General features: G+C 38.4%; 1 protein-coding gene across 7 annotated transcripts in view; it reads left to right on the top strand.

Annotated features, from left to right (window-relative positions):
- The first annotated feature begins 4,311 nt into the window (after positions 1-4,311).
- The window catches only part of LOC311295316 (leukotriene B4 receptor 2-like), a 106,666-nt gene continuing 94,752 nt past the window's right edge, over positions 4,312-16,225 (top strand). Inside the window, exons 1-5 of one of the 7 annotated variants that reach the window (XR_014628271.1) lie at positions 4,317-4,990; positions 5,155-5,475; positions 5,550-5,699; positions 5,778-5,881; positions 6,059-8,546. Coding sequence is in view for 2 of the 7 variants with exons in the window: in XM_084416628.1 (XP_084272754.1) it covers positions 11,366-11,557; positions 12,037-12,237; positions 12,335-12,378; positions 12,962-13,205 (681 nt within the window). In the remaining 5 variants the exon portion in view is untranslated. Of the gene's footprint in view, positions 5,043-5,154; positions 5,476-5,549; positions 5,700-5,777; positions 5,882-6,058; positions 8,547-11,364; positions 11,558-12,036; positions 12,238-12,334; positions 12,379-12,961; positions 13,373-16,225 lie in introns of those variants that run through there. The other 6 variants (XR_014628272.1, XR_014628273.1, XM_084416629.1 and 3 more) reach the window with 6 other exon arrangements.

Here is a 16,225-nt window from a genome sequence, read left to right as displayed (position 1 = left end):
GTGCACACACATTAGGAGTAGTGAGTAGTGAACACACACACACACACACACACACACACACACACACACACACACACACACACACACACACACACACACACAATGCACACCATAAACACACCCGGAGAAATGGGCAGTCATTTTTGCTGGACATCGCACCTGTGGAGCAATTATTTGTTGAACAACTTATTTAAAAAAACGAACACTTAAACTTGATAAAAAAAGAAAGCGTGATAAATACCTAAATGACAGAAACCATTTCTAGAAAAAGAAAGATCTGAACGCACCATTAGATTACATGGAATTATGGGTTATGATCTACAGGTGCTGGTCATAAAATTACAATATCATCAAAAAGTTGATTTATTTCAAGAATTCAACTTAACAGGTGAAACTAATATATTATATAGACTCATTACATGCAAAGTGAGATATTTCAAGCCTTTATTTGTTATAATTTTGATGCTTATGGCTTACAGCTTATGAAACCCACGAAATCAAAATCCCAGAAAATTAGAATATTACATGAAATCACACAGTAATTACACAGTAATCCCATGGTCATTGAACCAGGTTTTGGTTATTTTGGCAGTGTGGGCAGGTGCAAATCCTGCTGGAAAATGAAGGAAGCATCTCCATAAAGCTTGTCTGCTGAAGGAAGCATGAAGTGCTCTGGAAATGTCCTGGTAGACGCTGCGTTGAGTGGACAGCACAGTGGACCAACACCAGCCGATGACATGGCTCCCCAAACCAACACAGACTGTGGGAACTTCACACTGGACTTCAAGCATCTTGGATTGTGTGCCTCTCCATTCTTCCTCCAGACTCTGGGACCTTGGTTTCCAAATGAGATGCACAATTTGCTCTCATCAGAAAAGAGGACTTTGGTCCACTGTGCTTTATTAAATCCAGAGTCAACGCAGCCGTGTACCAGGACATTTTCAGAGCACTTCATGCTTCCTTTATTTTCCAGCAGGATTTGCACCGGCCCACACTGCCAAAATAGCCAAAACCTGGTTCAATGACCATGGTATTACTGTGTAATTACTGTGTGATTTCATGTAATATTCTAAATTTCTGGGATTTTGATTTCATGGGTTTCATAAGCTGTAAGCCATAATCATCAAAATTATAACAAATAAAGGCTTGACATATCTCACTTTGCATGTAATGAGTCTATATAATATATTAGTTTCACCTGTTAAAGTCCACATGAAATCAAAATTGACCATATTTACTTTGTTTGCCTAAATTGATCGTTTTGTGGTGAACAATTCATCCATGCAAGTCAATCCACACAAAAAAAATTTTTGGCTTCGTAATCTTTAATCAAAATCTGAAAATGCCCCACCCCTCTGCTTTGGAGGACCTTCCCTGATGACGTAGGTTTGAGGACTTGGGTTGTGAAACGCTTAACCACTCCCCTCAAATCGTTAGTCTGTTATGAGCAGAGATGGAGAGGAGGAGCACTAGAGTAAAACCCTGCCCTCTGTTCAATATTCCGTTTCACTGGGAAATACGTCACAACACTGGAGAAAAGTCGTTTGCGACTTCCGGTTCACGCGGACTTTTTGAATTCTTGAAATAAATCAACTTTTTGATGATATTCTAATTTTATGACCATCACCATACTGCACCCAGCCACCTGGGGCGGTCGAAACGTTTTGGCTTCACTTTTCAGGACGTGTGCAAAAAAAAAGAAAGAAAAAAAAAACCTTGCTTTTTTCATTGCTTTTACACAGCTTTAAAGGGCACCTATTATACAAAATTCACTTTTATATAGTGAACATAAATGTGTGTTGGAAGTGTGTGTACACAACCACCCCTATAATGGTAAAAAACGACAGACTCCTTTTTTTTTAATCCCCATAAATCATAAGCAGTGTCTAAGATCAAGCTGTTTGTCATGATTCTGCCCTTGTGTCTTTGTATTTCTCTAGTCTTGAGACAGGATCATGACAGACCCATGTTTAGAGTGCAAGCACATGGCCTTTTGTTTAGGCCATGTGCTTGTGTTGTCTCGTTACTTTACCCCGCCCCCTTGTTCTCCTCATTAGTCATTATTGTTTCATCTGTGTCACGTGCTGTCATTATTAGTTTCTCCCTATTTAATCCCCTTGTGTTTGCTGTCCTGTGCTGGTTCATTGTCATACTTTGTGAAATACTACCTGTGAGTACACTGTCTTAGTAAATAGTCTTGTGTAGTTTTCATTCTTGTATTTGCTGTCTGTTTATAGTCTAACTATTATAGTTATAACTATAGTTATTGTCAAAGTGAAGTCTAGTTTAGTCACCCTCGTTCATCTTGCTGTTTTTGTCCCAATAAACCTTGTGTTCATTGTACACTGTCTCCATTTGGGTTCATCTCCTCGCATCCTCATAACACTGTTTGCACATTTTACAGGCCCCTCCCATGACTGTTGACGGACTCTGCCATAATAGCATAGTTGTACGCCGTTGTAGTGTGTTGTACACTGTCTGCCATTTTCTCCAGGCTGGAGCAGCTGTAGTGACAATCATGTCTAAGTAACTCAGGTGTTTTGTTGTTGGATGTAAGAGTGAACATAAGATTGTCAATTTTTACCCAACATCTGAGCCACTGAGGATGCAGTGAATTCGTTTTATTTTTGAAGGGAATGCGCCCATGTACCTAATTCGTTTATGTCTGCGTGAATCATTTTACACCAGAATGCTTTGTGATTGAGGGTCAGTACAAAGGGGCAAAACAAGACCGGTTTTGTTAAAAAGTTGTTACTCAAGGATGGATCAGTATACCAACTCTTGATACTGTAGTCTCCAGAGCGATACTGGTCACGGAAGTAATGAAAGGAACAGCGCGCACATTTAACAATTGTTTTTGTGTATTTTGCTGTATATGTTGATGATAATGCAAGGGATAGAGAGAGTTTATGGATAATATGCTACTTTAAAGTGCACTTTCTTGTACTGTGATTTATTCACCTATACAAAGTTAGATAAGTCCATACTGTACATGCCCTTTTCATCTCTGTGCGTGCCGTAACTCTGTCTGACACACCCACCGCTAGCCTAGCTTAGCACAAAGACTGGAGGTAAACGGCTCCAGCTAGCATACTGCTCTGAATAAGTGACAAATTAACGGCAACATTTTCTTATTTACATGTTTTGATTTGTATAGTCACAGCGTGTACGAATAACAAGGTCACATGAGACACAGCCATATTCTAACCGTATACATACTGGGAACTATATTCTCAGAAGGCGAAGCACTGCTACTTCTGCGGAGTGATTTACTCCAACTCTGAGCAAACTCTCTGCTCCTCACCATGGGGCTTCTCAGGTGCTGCGAGTAAATTTTTTTTTTTAAATAAAAGCTTTTTATTTAAAAAAAAAGAAATCCAATTATTTCAACCCATTATGTTATGCCTTTGTACAAAAAGAGTGAAATTAAAGTAACCATAATGATGTAAATTTAAATACTCACAGAAATGTACTGCATTTCATTTTTACAGAAAAAAAGCTGTTAAATAATTCAAAGTATGAATACTATAGAATTACAGTAGATTGCTGGTGACTCTGCTGCCAGTATTTTACTGTAAATTTGGAAAAATACAGAATTATACTAACGGTATAATCATGTATTCAATAATTACTGTTAACGGTAATAAACTGTAAAATATTTTCACAGTATGAATACTATCTTATTAAAATACTATAGAATACTATCTATCTTATTGTACAGATAGATTTTTTAAAGTGTAGTCAGCCAGTCATCATCTGGGTGAAATAAATCTTTTTGAAACTTTGAATCAATTGAACCAGATGATTCACTGTTTCAAAGCGCTTGAAGCACCACTGGTGACCCCTGCTAGTCAGAACAGTGTAAATGCAGCAAAAACTCAGCCCAAACATGTTTAAAAAACACCTTTTACAAATCATTTGAAAATGTTTTATATTGAAAGTGTAATCTAATAAATGCAATTAACAAAATCATCTAAAACTATTAAATATTAAGTGTCTTTATAATATGTGTTAATTTCTTAAATTGTGGGGCTGGTTTTGTTTGTTTTATGAACAGCTTGGTTAATCATACCAATAAGAGATTTTTAACTAGCTACAACTTTTCCTTTTCATTATAGCCTACAAATGTGTCATTAAATGTATACAGTTTATAAAACTGATCTGAGATGAGGTAAAAATCAAATAGACACTGGTGCATCGGTTCACAGAGACCATCGCCCCCTAGCGTTCAACCATTGAAAATTTGAAACAGTTATGACGTAACGAAGCCTCGTTTACTGAAGTCACGTGACTTTAGAAGTTTGATATACGCTCCGAATCACTAGTTTCTAAACAAACGATTCACAGAAGCTTCACGAAGCCTGTTTCGAAAACTCCTCGACCCCCGGTGGAAAGTGTTTTTGTAGATCCCAAACACGGTGTTTGGTGGACGAATTCTGCTACTGCGTGGGTAAGGAAAGTTTCATTGAAGGCTAGATTCTACTGAAGAAAGAGAGAGAAGTGTGCTTATTTCAGTTCCTGTGGTAAAATAAAATGGAAATGGCACATATTAACGTTATAAAGTCACAACAGCTTGATGACCATTGTGTAGAGCAGTCTACTGAGTGTGTACACAAATATATTAATGTACTTTTCAAGATAAATGTTAATCAGAATATGTCTAATTTCATTTAATTTAATTTAGATATTGAGGGAAATTGCTTTTTAAATAAATCGGTCTTGGGACAGTGGTCTTTTATTCAATTTGACAGCCTTTGTGTTTGCACAGCAATATTAATGTTTAGATCAAGCAGACAATATCAGACTATAGTTTTTGTTCTGTAACCAATTTCACTTATAAAAATTATGTCACATGAGGTGTTAAAAATAGGTCTCTGTAAGGATGTGACATCCGCCCATAAAAAAAAAATCACCCTCTGTTGGTTTCAAAGCTCGAAACGCACAGTTCCATCTTAAAGCCTTTGTGAAAGCAACCATATTTCATCATCAGGTAATGCATTTTAGTTGCGGAAACGACGCAAAGTTCATACAGCGTCTTATTTGTAAGTGTAATTTATTGTATATCTTGATAGATTTATTGTACTTGATCAAGTACACAATGTTTCCTAAGTATCCTATTTTTATTTTATTTTGTTTGATTCATTTATCTCACAGGTCTACTAGTATGGTGTCAAGCTGTAGAAACAGAATTTACAAAATTGGGACAAAGTGTGACTATAAACTGTGATCTTGATGAAAAAGAGATTTATTGGATGGTGCTAAAGCCACCAAATCGCCCAGTTATGATATTACGGTTATTTTCAACTTCTCCAACTCCTTTTTACTACGATGTAGGATTCAGACCCAAATATTCAGTGCAACATAAATATCATCTATTCATAAACAATGTCACTGTTGATGAGTTAGGCATTTATTACTGCATGACCACTGAAGCACCTCCAAAATTCAGCAACGGCACCGAACTACACATCACTGGTGAGTGAGCTTCAGTGATCAGACCATATGGATGTTCAGTGCTTTGGTTAATTAAATGTATGGCTATTTTACAGAACCAACTCAATTAACTGAGTACCAGAACAACACTGTTGAGCAGAATCATACCGTGGTGAATTATACTGAGCAGATCCAGAGACCATGGAGCATTATTATCATCCTCATATCTGGTCTGATGCATGGTGTTCTGGTCATTGTCGTCATTGGTGAGTTCATTTCATTAATTTAATTTAATTTGATTTAATCTATTACTAAAATATGACCGTAAGTCTCCTCTCTTGTAGGTAGTGTATGTTGCTACTCTGGCAAAAATGTTAAACATCAAGAGACAGATTTACAACGGAATAATTGTATGCCTTTGGAACAACTCCAAGACACAACGACAGTGGTAAATTATGCAAACCATCATTTTTTTTCATGTACATTTGTATAATTTTTCATTACTTTTCATATTATTTTCATATTTTTGATGTATTTTATTCTTTATCACTGCTTGGAGCATAAAACAGATGTAACATATGTACATGTATAAATGCTAATACTGGTTGCCCTGTTGCTCTTTCAGTATACTGAGGTGGGCTTTTCCTCAATATGTGAAGATTTCGAACAGAACCGGTGCCTTTCTGCTACAGCCCAAATCATAAACAGAAATAATTGTACATGACCGTATATCAGCAGGTCACCTTTGTTTTAAATATAAAAGTTCATGACATGCTTACCTGTATAATTAATAAAAAGATATATAAAAAAGGAACTTTTCCTTTTTTTTTTTGTGAAAATCGAAAACATCCACCAACTAGACAATGGCTAGCCAAACTCTTCTCTGCAGAACAAACGTAGGCATTGTGGTTGGCCTCAAAGCGTTCAGACAAACTCAGTCATTTTTTCCACACTGGTCACCTGATCACCAGTGAATCGCAAAGCCAGGTGGTTTAACCTTTAACAGTACTAGAATATATACTATATATAAGAAACGGCAAGTCATTCTATCAAACTTAAAAAAAAAAAAAAAACACTCACTGACTGCACTACTGTTCTTTTTCCATTGGAGGTTAAAAAAATCGTGTGACGGCGATATGTCTAAAGCAAATGTAAACTCTGCTCAAGCGTAAACCACCGGTCTAGAAAAACATGACACCATATGAGTCATTTATTGTCAAGTGACCAACTCAGAGGAACTGATGATAAGATGAACACTTTATTTGAGCTAAACCACACTGCTTACACTTCTGCTTAGGAGAGCGAAAAACTTGTATGCACAGATTTAATATCTATTATCTTTTAGGAGATCCAATAAACTTCAACTTGAACAACTGTACCAACTTCAGCTTAGTAAAGTAAAGTGTTTATAAAAGAAAAATAATGTGTACACAAACAAGCAAACACTCTGAAATGTACAACATAATTATGCACAACATATAATGTTATGATATTTATATATATATATATATATATATTTTTTTTTTTTTTACAAAGGATGTGACATGTAACAACTCGTAGAAAAAAAGCTGCAAAACCCTCATGTTGCTGTCCTTCACACAACAAACCCACACTACTTACAGGAAGTCAGACTGAACTCTGACTACATTTTGGCCGTTTTGAATGTCAAGAGTCAAGTAAAAATGCTACAACTGTACAGGTTACATAAATATTTAAACATTGTTTAAATTATTTCAAAGTTTAAAGGGTTAGTTGACCCAAAAATAAAAACTCTATTATCATTTGCTCACCCGACACAATTGCTTTGTTTGTTTGAATCACATTTGATTTAAGCTTTTATTCACAGATAATTATTGATCATTTAAAATTTTGGGTGAATTTTAAGCCTTCTTCCTATCTACTATAATGCAGTACCGTCATTGGCTTCCAGGGGGGACAGAAGCCATCATCTATCTATCCGTACGTTTTCCAAACCGCTTGTCCTATGTCACAGAGATGCTGAAGCCTATTCAAGCACCTCATGCCATAGGCAGGGAAACGCTGTGAACGGTTAGCTAGAAGGATCTATCGAGTCCAGATAACTCTTTCCCCACCATTGACGAAATATAACATAATTTATGAGACAACGTTACCCTGTCATTGACGGAATTTTCCGTTACTTATGAGACAACACTTCCCTGCCTTTAAATACATTTTCTGGCTTTCTGTGTTTTCACTGATATACGGTAGGGAGCGCTATTATACATCTTCTGAAAGAGTACTGAATCTCCTGATCAATAGACATGTGAAGAAGATTAAGAAACAAGCAGACCCAGGAAGATATATAGGGATGTGAAGCTTTGGGATTGTTGATGAATGCAGTCTAATCCATCTTTGTTTTTGATTATCATTCTGAATCCCATCCAGATTTCTGTTTATTTTATTTATATTTAATTTTATTTATATTTATTTCAGATTTATTCTCAGCTTTTTGTTCATTATGTTGCTTTTTTATGAAACTTAACCACATTCAAGTGTTGATTAAAAAAAAAAGAAGGAGACCCCAGAAATGTGCAAAGCCTTGAGTGAATTCTACTTGTGGCAAAATATTTGACAGGAAAAAGACTCAAGACATTACACTTTTTCCAGACAATGTCTTCAATTTACCTTCACATTACAGCGTTTTTGAAATCAACAGCATACACGTTTGGGACAACATGATGTTAAAGTAAATGACAATAGAATTTTAAAGTCACTATTTAATCAAAATTGGCTGTTCTTATGTTTTAATGGAACATTACAGTATTTACAGTGCATCCGGAAAGTATTCACAGCGTTTCACTTTTTCCACATTTGGTTATGTTACAGCCTTATTCCAAAATGGATTAAATTCATTATTTTCCTCAAAATTCTACAAACAAAACCCCATAATGACAATGTGAAAGAAGTTTGTTTGAAATATTTGCAAATTTATAAAAAAAATGTATATATATATATCACATATATAAGTATTCACAGCCTTTGATCAATACTTTGTTGAAGCACCTTTGACACCAATTACAGCATCAAGTCTTTTTGAGTATGATGCTACAAGCTTGGCACAACTCTTTTTGGGCAGTTTCTCCCATTCTTCTTTGCAGAACTTCTCAAGCTCCATCAGGTTGGATGGGGAGCATCAGTGCACAGCCATTTTCAGATCTCTCCAGAGATGTTCGATCGGGTTCAAGTCTGGGCTCTGGCTGGGCCACTCAACGACGTTCACAGAGTTTTCCCGTAGCCACTCTTTTGTTATCTTGGCTGTGTTCTTAGGGTCATTGTCCTGTTGGAAGATGAACCGTCACCCCAGGCTGAGGTCCAGAGTGCTCTGGAGCAGGTTTTCCTCGAGGATGTCTCTGTACATCTTTCCCTCGATCCTGTTCCTGCCGCTGAAAAACATCCCCTCAGCATGATGCTGCCACCACCACGCTTCACTGTAGGGATGGTATTGGCCAGGTGATGAGCGGTGCCTGGTTTCCTCCAGGAATAAGGCTGTAACATAACAAACTGTGGAAAAAGTGAAGCGCTGTGAATACTCTCCGTATGCCTTGTATTATAAATGATTTATCTGTGCATTTTTATTTTTTTTTTTTACTTTGAGCTTTCCTTGAACTTGCTAGTAGTAGTGAAATTTGGGTTTTGAATTTCACTTTCTAAAATTTGAGGAAGAAATCTGTGAATAAAAGGAAGAGATACTTTTTCTTGTAGTTTATATAATGTTTATTTTAAAGAGGATCCGTGATTGCTTGTTCTCATAATGTGATTTACTCAAGAGTGTACCTTTGTACGTTTAGCCATGAACACAAGTATAACAATGCACTGTAATTCTAAAGTAGTTCTTAATCTCAAATGCCCCAAGTTACTTGCTCTGCCTTTCTTGCTCTCTACACCAGTCCTCTGTTACCAATAAATGTCAACAAGCTTACACCCAGTTGCAATCTGAAGTTAAGCATGGGCGAGTCTCATCAGTACCTGAATGGGAGACATAATGGGCAAAACCTAGGTTATTGCTGGTGTAGCTGATAGGGAGGCCAGCAGGACATGCTCATCTTGACCCCTGCTTGGTTTGTATACTATCCCAGTATACTCCTGTCCAAATGGTGGTTTTGTAATGGCCTGTATGTTTGGGTGAAGTTCACAAGACAGAAGGGTGTACCATTTGTGATATTTGGTTTTAGAATGGTGTACTTATGCCAGGTCTTATGGACGTGGTCTCCACAGAGGACTACTACCCTCAAACAGCGTACTCTCATACCCTCATACTGGTGCTCCTGGAAGACCTGCTGTTCTGCAAAGTTTAACATCAACCCTAATCAAACACACCTGAACTAGCATGGTTCTTTAGGGTCACTTGAAAATTACCGGCAGGTGTGAAACTGTGCAGGACAGTCGGTCTCCAGTAACAGGGTTCATTACCCCTGCATTAGAGCACAATTAGGGATACTTTAGTGTACCAGAACACTATTCTGGTTTGGAAGATATTATGATTCTCGGAGAAAATGCTGGTCACAGAGGTAGTACCCCCAAAGGCAGTTTGTTTGTTTGTTGAAGGTGCCCCCTCGAGCTTGTGTACCCCTTGTAGACTTGGAATTAAGCCTTTTCCCTGTTATTATTTGATTCACAGGACCGGACACCAGTTATCTTGCCAAGAAAAATCTTTATTTTTATATGTCAGGATAGAAACTTTGAGAAGATGTTGTATTTATGCAGGTCTCTGCATTTCCGTGTTTCTCTTTCCTCACCCCATCATGCCTCTATGTTTCTCCTTCCTCTCACGCCATCATCGCTCAGTTTCTCTCCTTCCTCACCCCTTCTCTGGGGTGGTACAGTAAGATTGAGCTTATAAACATCACAGAGAGACTTACAACTTCCTTGTAAGGTAGCAAAACATGTTGCTTGAGCTTTAAAAATGGAACGTATATGTCATGCTTACACATGGCACAATCCACTTTCCATATTAAGAACTATCCTTGGTGTATACATTTGCATCAGTGGAAACACCTCTGCTACATGTTACATTGCACACATACCTCTAAGCAAAATATAGCTCATCCCAGATCTCTGCTCAGCACACATGTACAGCATACTCTGACTTCACAAAATACATTATGAAATTATTATGAAAATGAATTTAAAAAAAAAGTCTTTTTAGTCTTCACCCCTAAAATACAAATTTTCCACATTTTCTCTTATAGTGTGTTGTTAAAAAAAAAGAAAAAAGAAAATGCTTGTTTCCTTTCTGTGTAACTGGTTAGTGGGTCTTTGACAGATGGCTGCCACTGAATTTGTTTGCTATAACAGGCATTTAGTCGAACAGGAAACAAGTTCAGATAACGATCACATTATGCAGTCTATGCACTTTGGTAAAATTTGTTTTGGTAATTCATCTGGAAAGCTATCAATGTATACCTGCACTAATGCACAATAAATAGTTTGGCATCTATTGATGTTACTGCTAGTGCCATTTTGAAGTCGGGAGTTACTCTTATGTCAGTTGTTCTTCAAGAAGGCACCTCACTACTCTCGCAGTCCATCTCATAACATGTCAATCCACCTTCTCTTCAACACCACCAACTCTGAAACAAACAATGTTACTGATACAGACGTGAGTACTAGTGCTGGAAGGATCACAGGGGCTCTGATCCTCTGCCTTTTCTTACCGATTGGCATCTCTGGAAACCTCTTGGTCATCTGGAGCATCCTGACTCGAACCCGCCACCGTTCCATCACTACCCTCCTAATCCTAAACATGGCCTGCGCGGATGGATTTGTGATGCTTTTAATACCCTTTTTCATTGTTTATTTAGTAAAACACACCTGGATTTTTACCCTTCCACTGTGCAAGATTCTGTTGTACCTCTGCAGTGCCAACATGTACGCTTCAATATTTTTGATAACGCTGATGAGTCTGCACAGGATGGTGGCTGTCGTGTGGCGGAAACATGCTGGTGTCCTGACAGACCGGAGGGGGATCATTCGGGTGTTGGTGGCACTGTGGATTCTTGCTCTCTGTATGTCAGTACCTAATTCAGTTTTCTGGACCACTTTCAGGAGTGAGCAAGAGCCAAAGTTTGTAGCATGTGCTTGTAAACATTCTCAGCCACGATATGTAAGTTGCATTTGCCTGATAAATATTTTTCAGTAATTACTAACAAATAGGAAATAGCAAAAATTAAAAATCATCTGTACACATGAGCAAGTATAAAAGTAGTAAAGCTACTAACTTGATTGTGACACAATAGCTCAGTTGTGTAGTGTAACTGTTCCAGTAACTACCTATTTTTGGTAGTGGTTGTGTTTATTTAGCATTGTTTAATTATATAGCCTTACAACTGAGCTTGCTGATGCTATGAAACCTTTTAGTTTCTGTGTCATAGAAAGGTAGGCATATTACAAAACTCCATCTTTTCCCAGTCAGAAGACATAAATCAATGTCAATGACACAGTAAATATCTGCCCAAATAATAGACACACGTAGGCCTAATATATAAAAAAAAACAAGATCTTTATAGAATGACCAGACAAACTATATCTGAAAGGAAATCATGTTAAATTATTCTACACATGATGTGTTTTACTCTGTTTTAGGCGATACTGCAGCACTGTTTTGAAATTCTGTTGGGTTTCTTGATGCCGTATGGACTGATCATAGGCAGCTACGTGTGTATCCTACGCAGAATTCGCAAGACCCGGTTTCGTAGGCACGTCCGAAGTGAGAAACTCATCCTGGTGATTGTCATCACCTTCGGCCTGAACTGGCTCCCATTCCATATCATGAATATGGTGGAGGTGCGTAAAAAATAATAAAAAAAACCCAAAGAAAGAGGCTTCAAAGAGTTTGAAAACTGGTTTTAAAGAAATCAATCCCGCTGTTTTTCCTGAACAGGTGGCTGGTGCTTTTCTCCCAGAAGATTCCCCTGCAAAAGCCAGGTGAGTAACTAAAACTAATGCCCTGTTTACACCTGGTCAGGTAGATGAGGGCGACACATTCCCGTTTCCACATGGTGTGTTAATTTAGTCTATTTTGTCCACTTTCAGCCATTTCTGTCCTGATTTCTTCGAGTAGAGAGACTATGAGCGGGTAAATGTATGGGATGTTAGAAATCAGGAATGGTGAGAGAACATTTCTCGTTTTTTGTCTTAAAAAGTTTAAAGTTTTTGAAAAAGTTTAAAACTCTTCTGACTAGCGCGCTTCCCATAATGTTTACACATCTGTAGTCTTTTGTGGCTGTTCGAACGCATCCAACCACATGAGTGTTTACACTATTAAAGCAATCCGGTCGAATGTGTTTTTGACTACCTCTGGAAGTGGTCAAAAGTGGACAAGCTCAAAATGTTTCAGGCCCCGTTTACACCTGTATTTAGCTTTGTCCACTTGTTATCCGATCGACCAAAATGCATCTTAATACCAGGTGTAAACAGGGCCTTAAAACATTCACAGAAGGAAATGCCATTCTGGATCCTTTAATTGTGTTTTCCCAATTTAATTTCTAATTTATCCTCATCCTCACAGAGTCAATAAAATCTGGACATCTTTCCGGGGCTTCGCCTCCACTTTCACTTTCATCAGTAGCTCTATAAATCCTGTACTTTACACTTTTGCTGGAAAGTCCTACATTAAACGTGAGGGCCTGGCCTTCATGGCACGGCTGTTTGAGAGCTCAGGGATCGAGTCCACACGAAAGATCCGGCAGAGTCAGAGCAATCGAGAACGAGAGAAGAAAGAAGAGGTCGACTATCCCAACAATAAAATCTGATTCCACCACTAGCACTCATGCTAGCTTGTACATTAAAGTAGAAAAAATGGAAAGTGACCACAGCATAAACTTAGCAGGAAAGTTCTGTCTTGTTTGGGTTATTTTTGAATCTTTGTATTTACAGTGTGCTTTGTGCATTTAGACTGAATGATGACAAGTGCACTTAAAGGGATAGTTTACCCAAAAATGAAAATTACCCCATGATTTATTCACCCTGAAGCCATCCTAGATGTACACTCACCTAAAGGATTATTAGGAACACCATACTAATACTGTGTTTGACCCCCTTTCGCCTTCAGAACTGCCTTAATTCTACGTGGCATTGATTCAACAAGGTGCTGAAAGCATTCTTTAGAAATGTTGGCCCATATTGATAGGATAGCATCTTGCAGTTGATGGAGATTTGTGGGATGCACATCCAGGGCACGAAGCTCCCGTTCCACCACATCCCAAAGATATTGGGTTGAGATTTGGTGACTGTGGGGGCCATTTTAGTATAGTGAACTCATTGTCATGTTCAAGAAACCAATTTGAAATGATTCAAGCTTTGTGACATGGTGCATTATCCTGCTGGAAGTAGCCATCAGAGGATGGGTACATGGTGGTCATAAAGGGATGGCCATGGTCAGAAACAATGCTCAGGTAGGCCGTGGCATTTAAACGATGCCCAATTGGCACTAAGGGGCCTAAAGTGTGCCAAGAAAACATCCCCCACACCATTACACCACCACCACCAGCCTGCACAGTGGAAACAAGGCATGATGGATCCATGTTCTTATTCTGTTTACGCCAAATTCTGACTCTACCATCTGAATGTCTCAACAGAAATCAAGACTCATCAGACCAGGCAACATTTTTCCAGTCTTCAACTGTCCAATTTTGGTGAGCTCGTGCAAATTGTAGCCTCTTTTTCCTATTTGTAGTGGAGATGAGTGGTACCCGGTGGGGTCTTCTGCTATTGTAGCCCATCCGCCTCAAGGTTGTGCGTGTTGTGGCTTCACAAATGCTTTGCTGCATACCTCGGTTGTAACGAGTGGTTATTTCAGTCAAAGTTGCTCTTCTATCAGCTTGAATCAGTCGGCCCATTCTCCTCTGACCTCTAGCATCAAGAAGGCATTTTCGCCCACAGGACAGCCGCATACTGGATGTTTTTCCCTTTTCACACCATTCTTTGTAAACCCTAGAAATGGTTTGTGCGTGAAAATCCCAGTAACTGAGCAGATTGTGAAATACTCAGACCGGCCCGTCTGGCACGAACAACCATGCCACGCTCAAAATTCCTTAAATCACCTTTCTTTCCCATTCTGACATTCAGTTTGGAGTTCAGGAGATTGTCTTGACCAGGACCACACCCCTAAATGCATTGAAGCAACTGCCATGTGATTGGTTGATTAGATAATTGCATTAAGAGAAATGTAACAGGTGTTCCTAATAATCCTTTAGGTGAGTGTATATGACATTCTTCTTTCAGACAAATACAATTGGAGTTATATTGAAAAATGTCCTGGCTCTTCCAAGCTTTATCATGGGAGTAAATGGGCACCATTTTTTCACCAAGTCCATTCAAGTGCACCTATCCATCATAAAAATGTCCCAAACGGCTCTGAGGGGTTAATAAATGCCTTCTGAAGTGAAGCGTTCTTGTAAGAAAAATGTCCATATTTAAAACTTTATATATACTTTAAATATACTATATACTTTATATTTAATAACTAGCTTCCAGCAGATGGCAGTACGCAAGTTGACTTACGGCAAAAGAGTAACACTTGATGATGTATGACATAGGATGTAGGAGTAGCGTAAGCTTTGACGCCTCTCACGGTTGAAACAAACAGAGCTGGTCAACTGCGTTCGTCATTACATTGTGCGTCAAGTTCAAGGGTTAGTCTTTCGCTGTAAATCGATGAGTACGGCCGTCTGCCGGAAGCTAGTTATTTTAGTCGATAAAGTTTTAAATATGGATATTTTTCTTACACTAACGCATCACTTCACTTCAGAAGGCCTTTATTAAACCCCTCAAAGCCATTTTGGACACTTTTATGAGGGATATAATGCACTTGTATGGACTTAAAAAAAATGGTGCCCATTCACTCCCATTATAAAGCTTGGAAAAGCCATGACATTTTTTAACATACCGTAAAACTTCAAATAATAGCCCGGGCTTTTATTTTCCCAAATCGCCGAACTGCACCGGCTTGTATTTGAGACAGGCGTCTATAAGAGACAGGCCTTTAATTCAGTGTTGATGTTGTTCATAGCACATCCATAGAATTTAGGCTGACAGACAGAAAGCATGACAGTAAGAGTTTACCACATTATATTACGTTTTATTTATAATTCGAATGTGTTTAACAAATCAGTTAATGTAAGAATTACATTATATTGCGCCGTGTCACGTCTAGGACAACTCGAGGTAACGATATCACACACCGGTCGCGCACTTGCTCAGTTTATGGCCAGCAATATTTTTATGTTTAAGGACATTATGGAGTTAATATAATGTCTGTACTGTACTATGTTATGATTGTACTGTACAATTAAATACAATCGTTGCTAAGTCTGCAGTCTGAACACTTTACCTCAGAGCGTCCGTTAACTGAATGAATAGATAATATCATAATACATCGAGTTGTCATTGACGCAGCGTGGCGCTTCTCGTCTTGTGTGCGAGATTATTGGCAGCATAAAAAAAAACATTCATTACTATCATCTTCACCGCGATACACCTCAACTACAAGTTCATTGGCGAATTCCTCCTCGTCGCTCCCGTCCACTTCTCCCTCTCCGCCTTGCTTGCACTAACAGCTCCCGCCCAGATGCGCACGGCTCTCTTGCGTGCGCAATCCGCACCATAGAACTGGTTTAAAAAGATGATCTGACAGGTTTTAGAAGATTAAATACAAACCGAAACAAAAAAAACGACCAGGCCTCTATTTGAGACCGGCGTTTATTTACCCAAACCTGTCGTCACACCGGGCGTTTAAAAGAGACAGGCGTCTATTTGGAACTCGGCTATTATT

Source organism: Rutilus rutilus, assembly GCF_951802725.1.
Source record: "Rutilus rutilus genome assembly, chromosome: 8".
Taxonomy (NCBI): Eukaryota; Metazoa; Chordata; class Actinopteri; order Cypriniformes; family Leuciscidae; genus Rutilus; species Rutilus rutilus.
Note: the sequence above shows the minus strand (reverse complement) of the source record. Positions and strands in the feature narration are given on the sequence as shown.